The 16,427-nt window shown below is 33.2% G+C and overlaps 1 protein-coding gene across 1 annotated transcript in view; it reads left to right on the top strand.

Moving 5' to 3' along the window:
- Positions 1-16,427, top strand: part of C4H1orf141 (chromosome 4 C1orf141 homolog) — a 45,941-nt gene that overhangs the window by 22,870 nt on the left and 6,644 nt on the right. The window contains 3 exon segments of the mRNA XM_035727048.1: positions 1,782-1,893; positions 7,626-7,693; positions 12,750-12,855. Coding sequence (XP_035582941.1) covers positions 1,782-1,893; positions 7,626-7,693; positions 12,750-12,855 — 286 coding nt within the window.

The following is a 16,427-nucleotide window of genomic DNA, read 5'->3' as shown; positions in this document are numbered from 1 at the left end:
AAACTAAAATCTCATTGGAAATTATAAGATGATAAGAAAGTTTAATAAAAATTTACCAGAACAATTTGTGCACTCAACACATTTATTACACATGTACTACTATGTGCCAGTCACTGTTCTAGGTGCTGGGTATTCAACAGTGAACAAAACAAACTCTGCCCTCAATTTATGTTTTAGGATAAGGTGGGGAGACAGATATCAAACTAAATGAACAAATGAATATATAATATAAATCCACTAGTGATAAACACTATGAAGAAAAATATAATAAAGGAATTAAGATTGATAGGGATTACTATTTTAGATAGAGAAGGGGAAAGAAAAGACCTTTCTGGAGAGATGGAAATTTGAGTAGTCTTAACAAAATTCTCTCTTATAACTTAAGGAAGTAAACCTTGGCAGTAGCCGGGGAAAGAATATTACAGACAGAGGGAAGAGCAAATGCCAAAGTCCTTAAATGGGAGCTTAAGTTCCTTTTTCCTTAAACCAAAGAGCTGGAAAATTCACTGCTTCCATGTGGAGGTGGGGGGTGGGTGCACAGAGAGAGCCCTGGCAGGGCATTCAGTGGAAGTTCCTCTACTTAGAAACATGAGCAATGGCAGACAGTTTCTGTCTTGGAGTGAGAATTTTGAAACTTAGTTTAGTCTAGTAGGAAACAATTGGAGGGAAATGCCAATCACGTTTATATTTTATGGGTGCCACCATGGTTGCATTGGCAATAGACTGTAGGGGATGAGTGATAGCAGAGAGAAACAGAAGGCGAGAAACCTATGGAAGTAGCTCAGTTGGGAGATGAAGGTGTCTTGGACTAGGGTAGAAGTAACAAGGAAGGAAGTAGCTGGATTTGGGATGTGTTTCAAAGAAAGATCCAGTGAGATTTGGCAACAGTTGGGAATGGGGAATGAGGGAAAGAGAAATCAAAGATATTGTCAAGTTTTTGGCCTAAGCCTCTGGTTGAATGCAGCTGGGGAAGCCTCAAAGAGGAACAGATTGGGAAGGAAGCAAAAGCCAGGATTTGGTTTGGAATGTGTTAAATTTGAGATGCCTACAATATACCTAAATGCAGAAGTCATGTAGCAGTTGGATATATAAATCTGGAGCTCAGGGAAGAGTTTGAGAGATTATAAATTATAAATTATAAATTATAATTATAAACCTGGGAGACATCAGTCTATAGATAATATGTAAAGATGTGAGATTAGATATCAACTGAAGGTGAGTGTCTAAGGTTGGATGACTGAATCATTCCAGCATTTAGTGGTCAGAAATGTGAATTATGTAATACTTTATTATTATTTATTACTTCCTTAACTGTATTACATACCATCAATAGTCAGTTAAAGGATTTAGTGGAGAAAATTTCCTTTATAATAAATAAACACTATTATTCTATCTGGTCTACTATTTTGGTATCTGAACTGACCATAACTCTGTGTCCTATGACTGTAACTCAGGTCTGACAATGTCCCCAATAGCTCATTTAATGAATTTCCAGCATATTTTTAAAGGGTTAATCAGCTTATGAACTATAGTTTCCTAGAGTGCCCTCAATCCTATGACAATAGCAGCTTCCTATCTGTCTTTACTTCAAGTGATTATCACTAATATTTTCAGCTCTGACTTAGTCCCATCCTTCTACATTTTGTATTGTAATGTTATTAATACAACAACATCTAATCTATATAACTGGGACTTAACCACATTTCTCCAAATTTATTTTTTAGATTAGTTTCATAGATTTTTCTGAATATTCTAATTTAGATTAATTTTATTTTTTCTAGATATGTCTCTTCAAAGATGAACCTGAACCTAGAAAGAGTGATTTTGAAAAGTTAAATTTAAGACCACACTTTGTACCAACAAATATAAAAAATCAAGAAAGCAAGTCAATAGGTAATGCTCCATGTAACATATTTATTTCTCCTTTAATGTATTAATGAGTGCTTTTATTATATACTTTATTATTTATTAACGTGTATCTTAAAAGTTCTTGATGATTTGATGTCTCTGTTGAAAGAAATTGCTTGAAAGTATAGGGCTTATAACTGCAGTGTGAAAGATTTCAGTGAGCCAGAAAGAAGAATTTCCTAAGAGGAAGAGATGTTCAATATCAGAATGGACAATTTATACAAGTCACAAATTAAGAATATATTTTTATGTTTATTTTTCTAGAAAGAAGATATGTGAGTTTCCTTTCAGGTCAACCCTAAGAGTTTTCTTGTTACTGTTAAAAAAAGAAATCAATCAAGTATGGACATCTTGCTTAATAAAAACTTACTTTATAGAAACTGTAAAGTAAAGGAACTTTCTTCGAAACTTAAGGAATCTGTAAGCTAGGAACTAGCACTGCAGATCTTCAGAGAATTTTAGAGTTTTGTGTTGCCTTTGTTTTTCTTTCTCTGGGATTATCAAAGAACCATTCGATTGAATCATTTTCATTGACCCCTTTGACTGAGGTTCCCTGACTCTACATTACCCTATATTGCCTCATTTCTCTGAAACACTTCATCATCTAAATTCTCAAAGGACTTGTTTACATACACTGTCTCTACTTCCTCAAATTTTGTTCAAACTTCAGACAACTCCAGTCTGGTTTCTGCCTCCACCATTCTACTAAAGCTACTCTGATCAAGAGTACCAATGATCTCCATTGCTAAGTACAAATAATATTTCTCTGGTTTCATTTTCTTCCACTTCTCAATACGAATATAGTTGGTTGATCAGTCCCTCCTTCTTAAAACTCTCCTCTTTGGGATTTTGGAACCCATATCTCTTGTTTTCCTGCTATATCACTCTTCAGTCTCTCCTCTTAATTTATCTTCTCCATCGTTAAAATAGTGTACAGTTGACCCTTGAACAACATGGGCGTTAGGAGCACTGACTCCACTGCACAGTCAAAAATCCACATATAACTTTTGATTTCCCCAAAACTTAATAGTCTACTGTTGACCAGAAGTCTTTCCAATAACATAAACACATATTTTACATATGTATTATATGCTATATTCTTGTAATAAAATAAAGAAAAAATGTTATTAAGAAAATCATAAGGAAGAGAAAATACATTTACAGTACTGTACTGTATCAAAAAAATCTATGTGTAAATGGACTCATGTAGTTCAAACCTATGTTGTTCAAGGATCAACTGTATATCACAATTTATCTATTCTACTGTTGAAATTTTGGGTTTTTGGTTTGTCAGCCATTACAATGCTGAATGAACATTCTTGTTTATGCATCCTACTGCATACGTGTAAGTTTCTTGAAAGTGCATATCCAAGATTTATATTGCCAGATATACTTATCTTCAACTATAATAAATACTGGCAAACTTTCCAAAGTATTTGTACCAATTTGTGCTCCCATCAGATTTGTGAGAGTTCTTTTTGTTCTGCTTTCTTGCTAACATTCAGAATCGCCTGATTTTTATTTTAGTGTACATAATAATATATGATTATGTTTTAATTTGCATTTCCATGATTACCATTAAGTTTGAGAACTTTTTCATAAAACTATTGATCAATTAAACTTACACTTTTGGAAATCATCTGAGCTTTAGCTCATTTTATTTTATTTTAAAGATTTTATTTATTTATTTGAGAGAGAGAGAGAACATGAGTGGGGGGGGAGGGGCAGAGGGAGAGAGAGAAGGAGACTCCCCACTGAGCGCAGAGCTCAAAGTGGGCCTTGATGTGGAACTCGATCCCAGGATCCTGAGATCATGACCAGACCCAGAGTCAGATGCTTAACTGACTGAGCCACCCACATGCCCCTTAGATCATTTTAAAAGTAGGTTTTTGTCCTTTTCTCATTGATTTCTTTATATATTTTGGTCACTAGTTTTTTGTTGTTTTTATGTATTGTGAATATCTTCCCTTTTCTCTTGTTTTTTCTTGTTTTTTCTTTTTTTTCACTCTATGGTGTCTTTTTGATGAGCAGAATTTCTTTGGCTTTAATAAAGTCAAATATACCAAATCTTTCTCCATTTGGTTAGTTCTTTTGTTCCATATTTAAGAATATTTAAGAAATGTTTCCCTACTATTTATCTTATAAAAGACCTCAGGTCTTCTTTTTACATTTAGGCCTGAAGTCTACCTGTAATTAAATTTTGAGTGAGGCAAGGGTCAAATTTAATTTTGCATGTGGATATAGTTATCTCAGCATGTAATTTAAAAGGCTATTCTTTCCCTAATGCTCTGGGCTCTTTGCTCTGGGGATCTTATTCTATTTCATTATTTGTCTATTTATCATTAATACCATACCACATTAATTTATGTAGCTTAAAATAACCATTGAATTTGGTAGAGCAAGCCTTCCAACTTTGTTCTCCAAGAATATCATGGATATTTTCTATTTTCCACTATGTTTTTTTTCTCTGACCCTTTGGTTATTTAGAAGTATATGTCTCCACTCAAAATATTTGAGGTTTTTCTTTTCTTTTCTTTTTTTTAAAGATTTTATTTATTTGTCAGAAAGAGCAAGCACAAGCAGGGGGAGCAGCAGGCAGAGGGAGAAGCAGGCTTCCCACTGAGCAGGGAGCCTGATGGGGGACTCCATCCCAGGATCCTTGGATCATGACCTGAGCTGAAGGCAGGCACTTAACCGATTGAGTCATCTAGGCATCCCTATTTGAAGCTTTTCTAATTATCTTTTGACTATAGCTTTTTAGCACAATTACATGGTTGTTTGAGGATACACTCCTTATGATTTCAGTCCTATGTAATTAGTTAATGTGTGTTATCACTCAGTATATGGTTAATTGTTGTAAATGCTCTGTATGTGCTTGAAAATAATGTATATCCTACAGTAGCTGACTACACTGTTCTGTATATGTCTTTTAGGTCAAATTTGTTCCCTATATTTTTCGACTCTTTTATATCCTTATTGATTTTTCTATTTGCTCTTCTGTCAGTTAGTGAGAAATTTCAGACTTTTATTTTTCCTTGTAGCATCAAATTTTACTTTATACATTTTTAATATAGTTTAGGCAATGTTACCATTTACATAAAATTTAAAATTATTATATTTCTAGTGAATTGAACCCTTTTTCATTGTAAAGCGATTGTCTTACAATGAAATTGTCTTACTACCCAGTATTACTGTAGTTGCCCCAGCTTTCTTTTGGCTACCATTAAATGGTATATCTTTCTCCATCATTTTATTACCTTCTTATAACATTGTAATCTAGATTTATTTCTTGTAAATATCATAATATTAAATTACATAAAATTAAATCATAATTAAATCTACTGTAGTAATCTTTGTCTTTGAAACAGAATGCTTAGTCCATTTCCACTTAATGTAATTACTAATATCTTTGGATTTAATTTTGCCATCTTATTTTGTTTTTTATTTGCCCTTTTAATTCTATACTTTTTTCCCTATCTTCTCATCTTTTCTCTAGGATTGAATTTCTTAAGTTTCACTTTTCTCCTTTATTAATTTGGAAGTTATTTACTCTGTTTCTATTCTTTTTTAATTTTTTAAAATTTTATTATTTTTTAATTTTTATTTATTTATTTTTTTAAAGATTTTATTTATTTGTTGGATAGAGAGAGAGCACAAGCAGGGGGATCAGAAGGCAGAGGGAGAAGCAGGCTCCCCACTGAGCAAGGAGCCTGATGTGGGACTCGATCCCAGAATCCTGGGATCATGACCTGAACCAAAGTCGGTTGCCCAACTGTACCACCCAGGTGTCCCAATTATTATTATTTTTAAATTATGTTCAGTTAGCCAGCATATAGTAAATGATTACCCTATGCAATCTTTTAAAATCTAGTATTACCCTCATTCTGGACAATAAAAGGATCTTAGAACACTTCAATTATTTTACTGACATCTGACTTTTTAGGTTATTGTTAAAATCCAGAGTCTTATTTAAATATTATCTTAATCAGACATTGGTGAGACTCAAGGTATGATTTCTCCTGATGCAAAATTCTTTGCTAAGAAATTACAGCTAAATATCGTTTCACCACTCATAATTTCTACCTTTCACAAAACACTAGAATGCAAACATAATTCAGCCAAGTTCTTTGTCACTTTATAACAAGGATAGCCTTTTCTCCATTGTTTAACAATATTTTTCTAATTTCTATGAGACCTCATCAGAATGGCTTTGGCCATCCATATGTCTATCAACATTTCTGTACATGATTATGTATTCTCTAAGAAGATGGAAGAATCTTGGAGAATTCTCACCAGAATCCCCTTTAAAATCCCTTCATGGAAATACTGGACTTTTCTACTCTGTACGTTGAAACTCTTCCAGCTTCTACTCATTACCCAGTTCCAAAGCCACTTTCCTATTTTTTTGTTACAGCAGCACCTCATTTCTCAGTGCCAATTTCTCTCTTAGTCAGTTTGGGCTGCTCTAACAAATTACTATAGATTGGGTGGTTTAAACAACAAATATTTATTTCTCACAATTCTAGAGGCTGGAAGATTGAGATCAGGGTGCCAGTATGATTAGGTTCTGGCTAGAGCCCTCTACCTAGTTTGCAGACTGCTGTTTTCTTGTCTGTATCCTTACATGGTGGAGAGAGAGATTATCTCTTTCATGTCTTTTCTTGGAAGGGCATTAATCCCATCACAGGAAGTTCACTCACATTACCTCATCTACCTCATTAACTCCCAAAGGCTTCACCTCCAAATACCATCACACTGAGGATTAGAGCTTCAACATATAAATTTTGGGAGGGACACATTCAGTCCACAGCAACTACCCTATCTAAATTATACCTCCCTCTGTTGTTCTCCCTCACCAAAATCTATTTATTTCTATCATAGCATGTATCTTCATTTATAATTATTCATTCCTTTGTCTTACTTGTTTATTTTCTCTATTACCACTAAAATGTTTGCATCATTGGGTAGGAATCAGAATTACAGAGTCCAACACCAGTGCTTGGCATGTAATAGGTGATCAATAAAAAAATTGTTGATTGAATGAATGCCAGATACTATTAAGTTTTTAAATCTATTATCTCATTTAATCCTCACAGCATTCCTCTAAGGTAAGTACCATTATTTCCCCTTAACTGATGAGAAAACTAAGGCTCACAGAAGTTAAATAACCTGAGGCTACAGGATTTACAGAAAAAACATAGATTTTGGTCCCAGGCTATCTAAATCCAAAGTCTGTATGCTTGACCTGATACCATACCTACCTTAAGAAAATCCATTAGAGGGTAATCCAGATTAATAAATAATTAAGGTTTGGGGGTGGATTCAGGTTGAGAGGAATATTTCTGTCTTCAAAGGAATAATGAATGAAAAGTTTCCTTTAATTATTGTGATTCCATTTTATTTAGAAATCCATTTTTTTCCCTGAAGATACCACTTTGTTGTGTGTTCTGAAGTCATAGTTCTGACCCCCCATAGTTTCTGATAAGTAGAAGAAATAAATAATCAAAAGTTGTATTCTGTTAATAGAAACTCACTTTTAAAGCAAATTAGAATATATTTAGCTCTGAAAATGTAAATGTAATGCATTTGTAAGCACCTAAGTTTATTAAATTACATTTCTGAAAAGTTTATTAGAAGTAGAGAAAATGGTTTATTGATAGATTAGAAGTAGTCTAATAGTATGGAAAGATCAGTTATGTTTGGATTTGTTTCTTTAGAGCCATTGAAAGAAAATCTGAAATCAAGATCTTTTAGACCCTTTCTTTATCTTAAGGATACAACTGAGGTAGGTTTAATTTGTCCACTTAACAATTACTTGGTAGAAAATCAGATTAGCGCCGACAATTTTATGTATACTTCTATAAGTCCCAAATTCAAATGTATTTTAGGATTCAAAAATGTAAAATTCTAAAGTGATTTCATCTTTGATATTACTAAAACTTTATGTACAGGGATAATACAGAAAATAATATATTATTTGCTTGATGGTCCATACAGCAGAAATTATTTATTGAATATGATAAGGCATTAACAGTTACCATAAAGTCAGTTAAAACAGGACATCATAAAAAACTCTACATGCATAACTTAAATATTTAATTTTAATTTAAAATATGAAAATATGCATCCATTTGTAATCTTTTCATGTGTAGCCAAGACCATTTTTTTTTTGAGCATGCTATGGTTATTTATATTATATAATTACATTTAACAATTACCATAAACAGGTTTGGGACCAACAATACAGACTTTTTTTTTTTAATTGAAGTATAATTGATGTATTGAAGTGTAATACACAATGTTACATTAGCTTTAGGTGTACAACATAGTAATTTGACAACAGTATTGACTCTTGATAACCATTTGAGCAGAGGTTCATGGGCATCCTGGAAAGTAGTTGACTAACCTTGAGCATTGAGCATGCCTTGGATATTATTCATTAAGTTTTATCTAGGAGACTACAAAGAGAAGTTATCCAGAGAATCAGCAAGGAAAAGTTATTTAAAAGAGTTTCTTAGGTATTAATTAATTTATTATTAACCCTGATTATTGCTAACATGGAGAGTGAAACATGAAGAAATACATACTTTGGACCATAATTAAGGACATTATAATTTTTGTTGCATATTGCTGCCTTTTATAATTTTTAAGAAGATTTACAGCATCCACTGTCTGGACTATTTTATCCTCAACTACATGTTTTGTTTGGGTTCATTTTTAATAAAAATCTTTCAAGAAATACATATTGTAACATCACAACTTTACTCATAATACTAAATTTATTAGCATCTTTTAGAAAACCTGCAACATTTTAATTTTTAAAAATAAATTGAAATATTCATATGAGTTTAAAAAATTAAATAATACAGAAACACTAATAAGAACACAAAGCACTTGCATCCCATACTTTTTGTTCTAATTTCCCCTTTTCAAAGGTAACCACGTTTAACTTTTGGGGGTTTTTTAATTTCTCTTATGATTCACTCCATAATTTTAAAGAATGAATTTCTACAACTATTTTTTATTTATCTACTTTAAATATTATCTACTGAATAATCAGTAAGACATACTTGAATTAGCTTATTTACACTGCTCTACACTTCACTTCTCTCCGTTTTTTCTTCTGAATCTTTGATAGTTACCTTTTTGCTTTTTCTGTTGTTAACTTTTGTACCTATAAATAAAATATCTAAAAATTTTTTCTTTTGTATCAACTTTAATCACTAACTCCTGATTCCCCTTTAAATAAGATGAAGATTTTAGCAGTCCTACTCTTTTCTCCTACTCTCCTCCACATCTTCTTCCCCAAGTCAAGTATGTTTTTACTTTTACATTATTGAGGTCAATGATTATATTCAACTTTGCAACTCTGATTAAGCCTTCGTGTTTTGTCTATAGCTTAATTCTAAAACTCAAAACTATAAATAATATCTACATTACTATGACATTGTAAATAACCATCATAGTAGAACAAAATAATGTGCTAGGATTACAGTTCTTCTCAATGGCTAAAATGTAAAAACAAAGGCTCGCTTTTCTTATTCTCCATCAGTTACTTGAAAAGTAATGCTATATGTTAGTCTGCCTCATATTGAGACCTTGACTTTCCTGTATACTTTTGAATTTTTTTCTGAATATTCTAGTTGCCTTCGTTTTTTTCTTGTGGAGAATGATAATAATAGCAAACATCTATATAGTACTTATATACTATATACCTAGTACTTCTATAGTATATAAATGCATATATATGTATGTGTGTATATATGTGTGTGTCTATAATTTCCATCCCCAACAACTCAATGAAGTAAGTACTATTTTTATTCCTATTTTATAGATGAGAAAAAAGAGGTACAAAGAAGATCAGTAATTTGGCTGAGATCAAATTAAAAATAACAGAGTTAGGAAAAACCTAACAGTCTGATACATGCTCTTTTACCTCTAAGATACGCAACCTCTGAAAAAGAAGCATGTAACTTTCTCATTATATGTGGATATGGTCAAGCTTCCTTATTGGTTCTCTATTGAGTAGAATCCATTCCAGTCTTCTTGGAGGAGTTGTTCATTGGAGCTCAGTGACTCTTTGTTCTAAATTTGACCCATTACTTTTAAGCCTGCTCTGCAGTTGTTACAGTCATTCCATCCCTGGTTTAGTTGCCAGATTCTAATACTCCATGTCTTATTTCTTCTTGGATTTCATCTTTATTTTCCTAGAATATGTCTTCAAGAAACTTCCCTAGAAATGGCATATATTTATTTTTCCCATGTATATGAATGATAGTTGAGCTGAGTAGCATTATATGTTTAAAATCATTTTTGATTTTAAAACCCTAAACTTTGATGACATTGCTCCATTGTACTATGCCATTCAATGGTGCTAATGAAAAGTTCTCAGTCTTCTGTAAGTGATCTTACCTTTTTCTCTGGAAACTTCTAGGATCTTCTCTTTACTGTTGTTTTGTAATGTTTTGAGGATATGTCTGAATGTGGTAATTTTACTTCAATTCATCCTGTTCAGTGTTCAATAGACTCCACCGTAAAGTCAAATATCTTTCTTTAGGTTTTAAAAAATGTCTTTCTCTTATTTCTTTTCTAATTTCCTTTCCACTATTTTCTCTGTTCTCTAATGGTCAGATATTAGATTTCTTTGACTAATCCTCTGTATTGCTATTCTCTCTTTTTTTTTTTTTTGTCTCTGAAAATTTGTCCTTTATTCTGGTCTTTTTACTTCATTTTGGTTCGGTAATGACATTTTAAATTTCTTTCTTGTTCTTAGTTGTTTTTTTCTTTTCGTAGTCTCCTGCTATATTTGTTCTCAACATTTTCTGAAGATATTAGAGTTCATTTTCTTAAGTTATTTTCTGTTTCTTGAATTATTTCTTTTCTGGTGTCAGTGTTCCTTTTGTTTATCATGATAGATACTTTTGAAGTTATTGATTTTTATTACACTGATAAATCTTCATTTGTTCATATTTAAGAATGGAGATATGGGTTAATCTTTCTATGAAACTGCCATTAATTTTATAAATAAGTATCTCTCTAGAATTGAGAGCCAACTCTTCTGTGTATACATCAGAATTCTCAACCAGCTAGCTTTACTTTAGCTTAAGAGGGCAGAGAGCAGGTTAATTTGACTGGTAGTCTGTCTTTCGGATGCTAACATGAAGAGAGTTTCACCCTGCAAACCAAACTCAAATTAGCAGTAAGTTTATTAGCAGAAGAGCACTTATTTTATCCTGGGATTAATTAAATAAAATTTCCTGTAACTTTGTATATGGGGTAGGGTAAGTGGGAAATGGGGGAAGTAGCAACTGGTTCAGAAATTCCATAGAATTTCAGTTAACCTGCCTCTTTACAATTTTTGTTTTCGTTCTCAACCTAAATATCTGCCAACTCTAAGCCTGGAGTTTCATCAGAAAATTATTTTAATAGCTGCAAGATTTAAAATACAATTGATAAATTCAATAACCATCATTGATAAAACTACAGAAAATACTTGTTTAATATGATAAAGAATATCAGCATAATTTAAAAAATTATACCTTATATATAAAACCAATAACCAATTTCATAATTAATAATAGTCTATGGCATGGCAAGAGTGACACTTAATCACCATGATTATTTATAAATAATGTATTGTTGCAATGCAAGTATTGAGCAATGCAATAGGAAAAGATAATGGCAATAGTAAAAGCTCTGGAGTATTCTGATGCAATATGGCTGAGTAAGCTCCTATTATACCACACTGTCTCAGACAATGACTATAAACTCTAGACGAGATACTCAGAACATACACACACACACACACACACACATACACACACACACACACACAAATTACCTGAAGACCCTAGAGAGTAAACAAAAGAAGGTGACAAAGAAAAGGCATAGAAACTACATAGTAATAACTGACTTGCATGGAGCAAAGTTGCCATTTTTATGGCTTTTAACTTGAAGGGTGGATGAAGTTGGCATTGCATGGGGCATCTAAAACTCCAACAGAAAACTTATGTATTTTTCTAGCCAGAAGAATCAGAGAGCAATGTTCAGGGCAACCCAAGCTTCTAGAAAGTGAGGGGGGACAAATAGAAGAGAGCCAAAGATGGTAGCCCCTATCCAAGTCTCTCACTAACTCCTGAACCATGCATGTTTAGGGAGACTGCAAGCCGCTCAGCTAAGGATACAACAACTGAACTGAAATTTGAGCTGCTGCTCCAGAGACAGAGTGTATTTTGAATCTGATCAAATTCATTGTTAAAATAAAAACATCAATAATCTTTGTAGGGATAGTGTAGGTTCACCAAAGTCTCCCTCTACACTAGAGCCAATCTGAGCCAATCTAGGAAAAGCTAGATCACTTTTTCCAGTTCTCCGCCTTTACTCAGAGGTATTCTGCTGTATCTATGTATGAGTAGAGTTTCTGTGTAAACTAAGAGGGCTTTTTTTTGGCTCAGTATTTGAACTTTAGACTTTCCCTGCATTTGAAGAAATAAATTTTATATACGAATATAATGGAGACAAAGAAAATAAAAGTTAGCAAAAAGTGTGAACATAGTCCAACTTTTTAATTTCTGTAGATTTGTTTCCTCCTCTATAAAGTATTATTAACATCCATATCATAGGGGTTTTTTTGAGGATTAAGTAAACATTATATTTGGAAGTATTTAAAGAACTAGACAGCTATTAGTTATCATAATTAGATATGCCAAATATGAATAATCAAATTTAAATTATTTATCAATATACCGGGAAAGGAATAATTTCTAAGATAGTTTTCCATTTTTCCTGATGTTCAGGTGAAGAATGCTAACCCTTTGCATGATTTATATTTATATCCACAGAATACACAACCATGTAGAAGAACACTGGGTCCTACCATCATTTCTCCTGCACCCAGGATTCAATCCAATGCTAACAAGAAGGAAAAAGACTCGACTTTATTTGCAGGTATATATTTTGCATTTTTTATATTGAAATAGCTGAAAATTAACTGCATCTAACTTTAAGATATAAGCATTAAGAAAATCTTTAACCAAAGAATATCAGCATCTGATCATATCACCACTTATTTCTCTACTTAATAACATCTGAATAATCTCTATTACAAAAATGGTAAAATCTAGATTCCTTAGGATGGTATATAAGATTTTTTCAGTCTTCTATTCTGTCTCTTTATCCTTACTGATCCTAGTTACAATCTGTTCCAACTGTTGTGTAATTTGATCCATTCTGATCTCTATGCTCAGAACATACTTCTCCACCTGATAGATGCTTATTCATCTTGAATATTTGGGACATTTACAGCTGTATTTAAAATAAAATCTGACTATATATGGCTCAAACAACCAAGATATTTATTATTAATTAATTAATTAATTTTAAATATTTTATTTATTTATTTGACAGAGAGAGAGGGAAAGAGAGAACAAGCAGGGGGAGTGGGAGAGGGAGAAGCAGACTCCCCGCTGAGCGGGGAGCCCAACGTGAGGCTCGATCTCAGGACCCTGGGATCATGACCTGAGCCAAATGCAGACGCTTAAACGACTGAGCCACCCAGGTGCCCCAGAGATATCTATAATCTCAAATAACAAGATGTCTATCAGTAAGGCAGCTCCAGGCTTGGTTAATTCAGGAGCTTGATGAGATATATCCAGTCCCTCCATCTTTCCTCAAGTTTCTTAAAAAGTAGTCTGTCCTCCTAGCCCTACTGTACGGTGTGGTGCCTACTATTCAAGATAACTTGTATGGGTAACAACATCCACTGAAAAAGAGAAAAGCTCTTTGATCCCTTTGTAAAATGAGGAAAATGCCCCCCAAGCACTCTAGCAGACCTCCCCTGCTGTCTCCTTGGCTAAAATAGCTTAAAGCACCCTTAACTAAACCAATAAATCATTATCAGTTTAGATAAGTTTTTCCAAATTTTAACATATATATATAAGATATACAATAATATAGAGAGTAATATATTAATAATTAATGATATAATATATAAATATTATATTATATATTATATATAATCATATATAATATATGATATATAGAGGGAGAAGAAGATTCAGCTTCATGGTGTCCTAATTGTCTTTTTCTGTTAGCTGAACTTGATTGTAGTATTTTAGGGTTTTTTACAGTTATTACTAAAGGCACATGTAATATACACTGTACTCTATATCACTTTTTAAAAATGTTGGTCAGAAGATGCTAAATTAAGTTAGTGTCTAAATTGATGTGTTATAGCTCACATTTTGAAAAGCACAGGCTGAGATCATTTAAAGATTCACTTCCTTGAGTTAGGAAGGAGCCCAGCCTCCCATGAAAGACATGGTTGTTTGGAGAAAGATGAATAAAATCAGAGTTCTATTAGCATAAGAAGGGGAAAGGAGACAAGACCTCTTTTTACCACATTATTTTCCTCTGCAGTGGTTCCTAATAGCAGACTGTTCTACTCATTCAGCAAAGCATATTTCCCTTTATAAAATTTCTTGAGTCTCTCTACTGAAGAAATATTATAGTTCTTTTATCAAAACTCCAAATTAGGACTTCTGGGAAGTTTGGCAACATAAATACAAATTTATCCTGGCCAAAGTGAATAACAAAAAGAAAAAAACTTCATTAAATTGAACCTAGGACATTTTATCCTAAACTCAAAGAAAATCTGTTACATATTACAAAATGAAGTAGTTTGAAAGAAGATTCCAGAAGTTGATTCACAATTCCATTTCCTAAAAGAAAGGAAGAGTATTTAAAAAGCCAGTAAAGGATATTCTGAAAATACTTCTATTAACCACTACCTCCTCCCCCTTCCCCTCCCACCCCACCACACACTCAAAGAAAAGGGGATTGTTATTAATGATGGATCACGGAAAGATGGAAAAACCTCCCCTTTGGGATCCGTTTCCTCTTTGCAAGTCAACAGCAGTCCAAATCTGTATTAGCAGTGTTTTGAGAGAAATGTAATGATCATACCTAGCCCTTTCTTTCTTAAGTTTCCCAGTATTGCTTCAGATGTACTCAGTTAAGGGGGAAAACCTCCTAACTTAGAAGAGCTAGGTCTTGAAAGGAGGGTTGACAATAGAACAGACAAGATATAATTTCCTAGGAATCATTTTTCCAAGTATGAATAATAGCCACAAGGGTAACTGTGTAAAGAAAAAATATATGATCCCATCAAACAGCCCAAAAGCTATGAGGCCTTTCTTCGACTAAATGCCTCCTCAAACTTGCTTATCCCAAGAGAGAGGACACTAACCCATGTGGCACTTCACACATAGATGGACAGAGTACCCACCACCATTACCACCTCATTAGAGTCATGAAGAGGTTTCACAGAACATATAGTGCACAGAAACAAATTTCCCCATAATGTTTCAGGGCTCCAGCTCCCTCACCAGCTTGCTCAGGCAGCTGAATGCCTGAACTCATAACATAAGGTAACATCTGGATTTGCCTATTAGTTTCTTTTTTTTTTTAATGTTTTCCCCAGGATCTTTTTTTTTTAAAGATTTTATTTATTTATTTGACAGAGAGAGACATAGTGAGAGCAGGAACACAAGCAGGGGGAGTGGGAGAGGGAGAAGCAGGCTTCCCGCGGAGCAGGGAGCCCGCTGTGGGACTCGATCCCAGGACTCTGGGATCATGACCAGAGCTGAAGGCAGACGCTTAATGACAGCCACCCAGGCGCCCTCGCCTATTAATTTCTAAAGGGAGAATTTAACAGTATCTAGATAAACAGGGAGAGTGTCCAAAGATTTTCCTCTATTATTTTTGGACTAGTCTCAAGCCTGGATTTAAGTGTCCTGATTCAAAGGTGAGTAGATGGAAAAACAAGAACATGAGACTTTTTAAATATCTTGTAGCAAATAAAGGAGAGACTTTAAAAGATAGCTAATGGTCACATTCTGATGGAAATTGTACCCCGTGAAACAGGAGGAAATTTAGACAATAATTGTTTCATATGCTCAAGAGATTAAAAAAAATGAGGATTCTCTGAAACAAGATTCGAAGATACAAAAGATAATTGCCAAAAATGAAATGGTGCTGTCAGAGCTAAAAATATTTTTAAGGTAATACACAACCTAAAATTACATTAAAGTAGTGAAGAGGAGAATAAACACTGGAGTAAACCAAATCAAAGGTCTGAATGGCAGGTTTAGGAAAATTACATAGAATGCAATGTGAAAGGACAGAACTATGACAGGATTCGACAAGATAATATAATGAGGGAACAAAACAGGTATCCAAACCTGAGATAACCAGTGTGTTTGAAAGAGAGAACAGAACAAATTGAATAAACTTGCTGAAAAAGAGCATAGGAAAACTACCTTGGAATAATAGAAGTACTCAATATCTTGATTTTGTCGATGCTTATATGAGTATATATATGTCAGAATTCATCTAACTATACATGTAAAATGCATGTATTTAATTGTATGCAAATTATACTTCCAAAGTTAAGTTAAAAAGAAAGCAAAAGACTAACACTGCAAAAGTCTAAAACACCAAAAACAAAATAATCTAGGGGC

The sequence above is a fragment of the Zalophus californianus genome, chromosome 4 (genome assembly GCF_009762305.2).
Source record: "Zalophus californianus isolate mZalCal1 chromosome 4, mZalCal1.pri.v2, whole genome shotgun sequence".
NCBI lineage: Eukaryota > Metazoa > Chordata > Mammalia > Carnivora > Otariidae > Zalophus > Zalophus californianus.
Note: the sequence above shows the minus strand (reverse complement) of the source record. Positions and strands in the feature narration are given on the sequence as shown.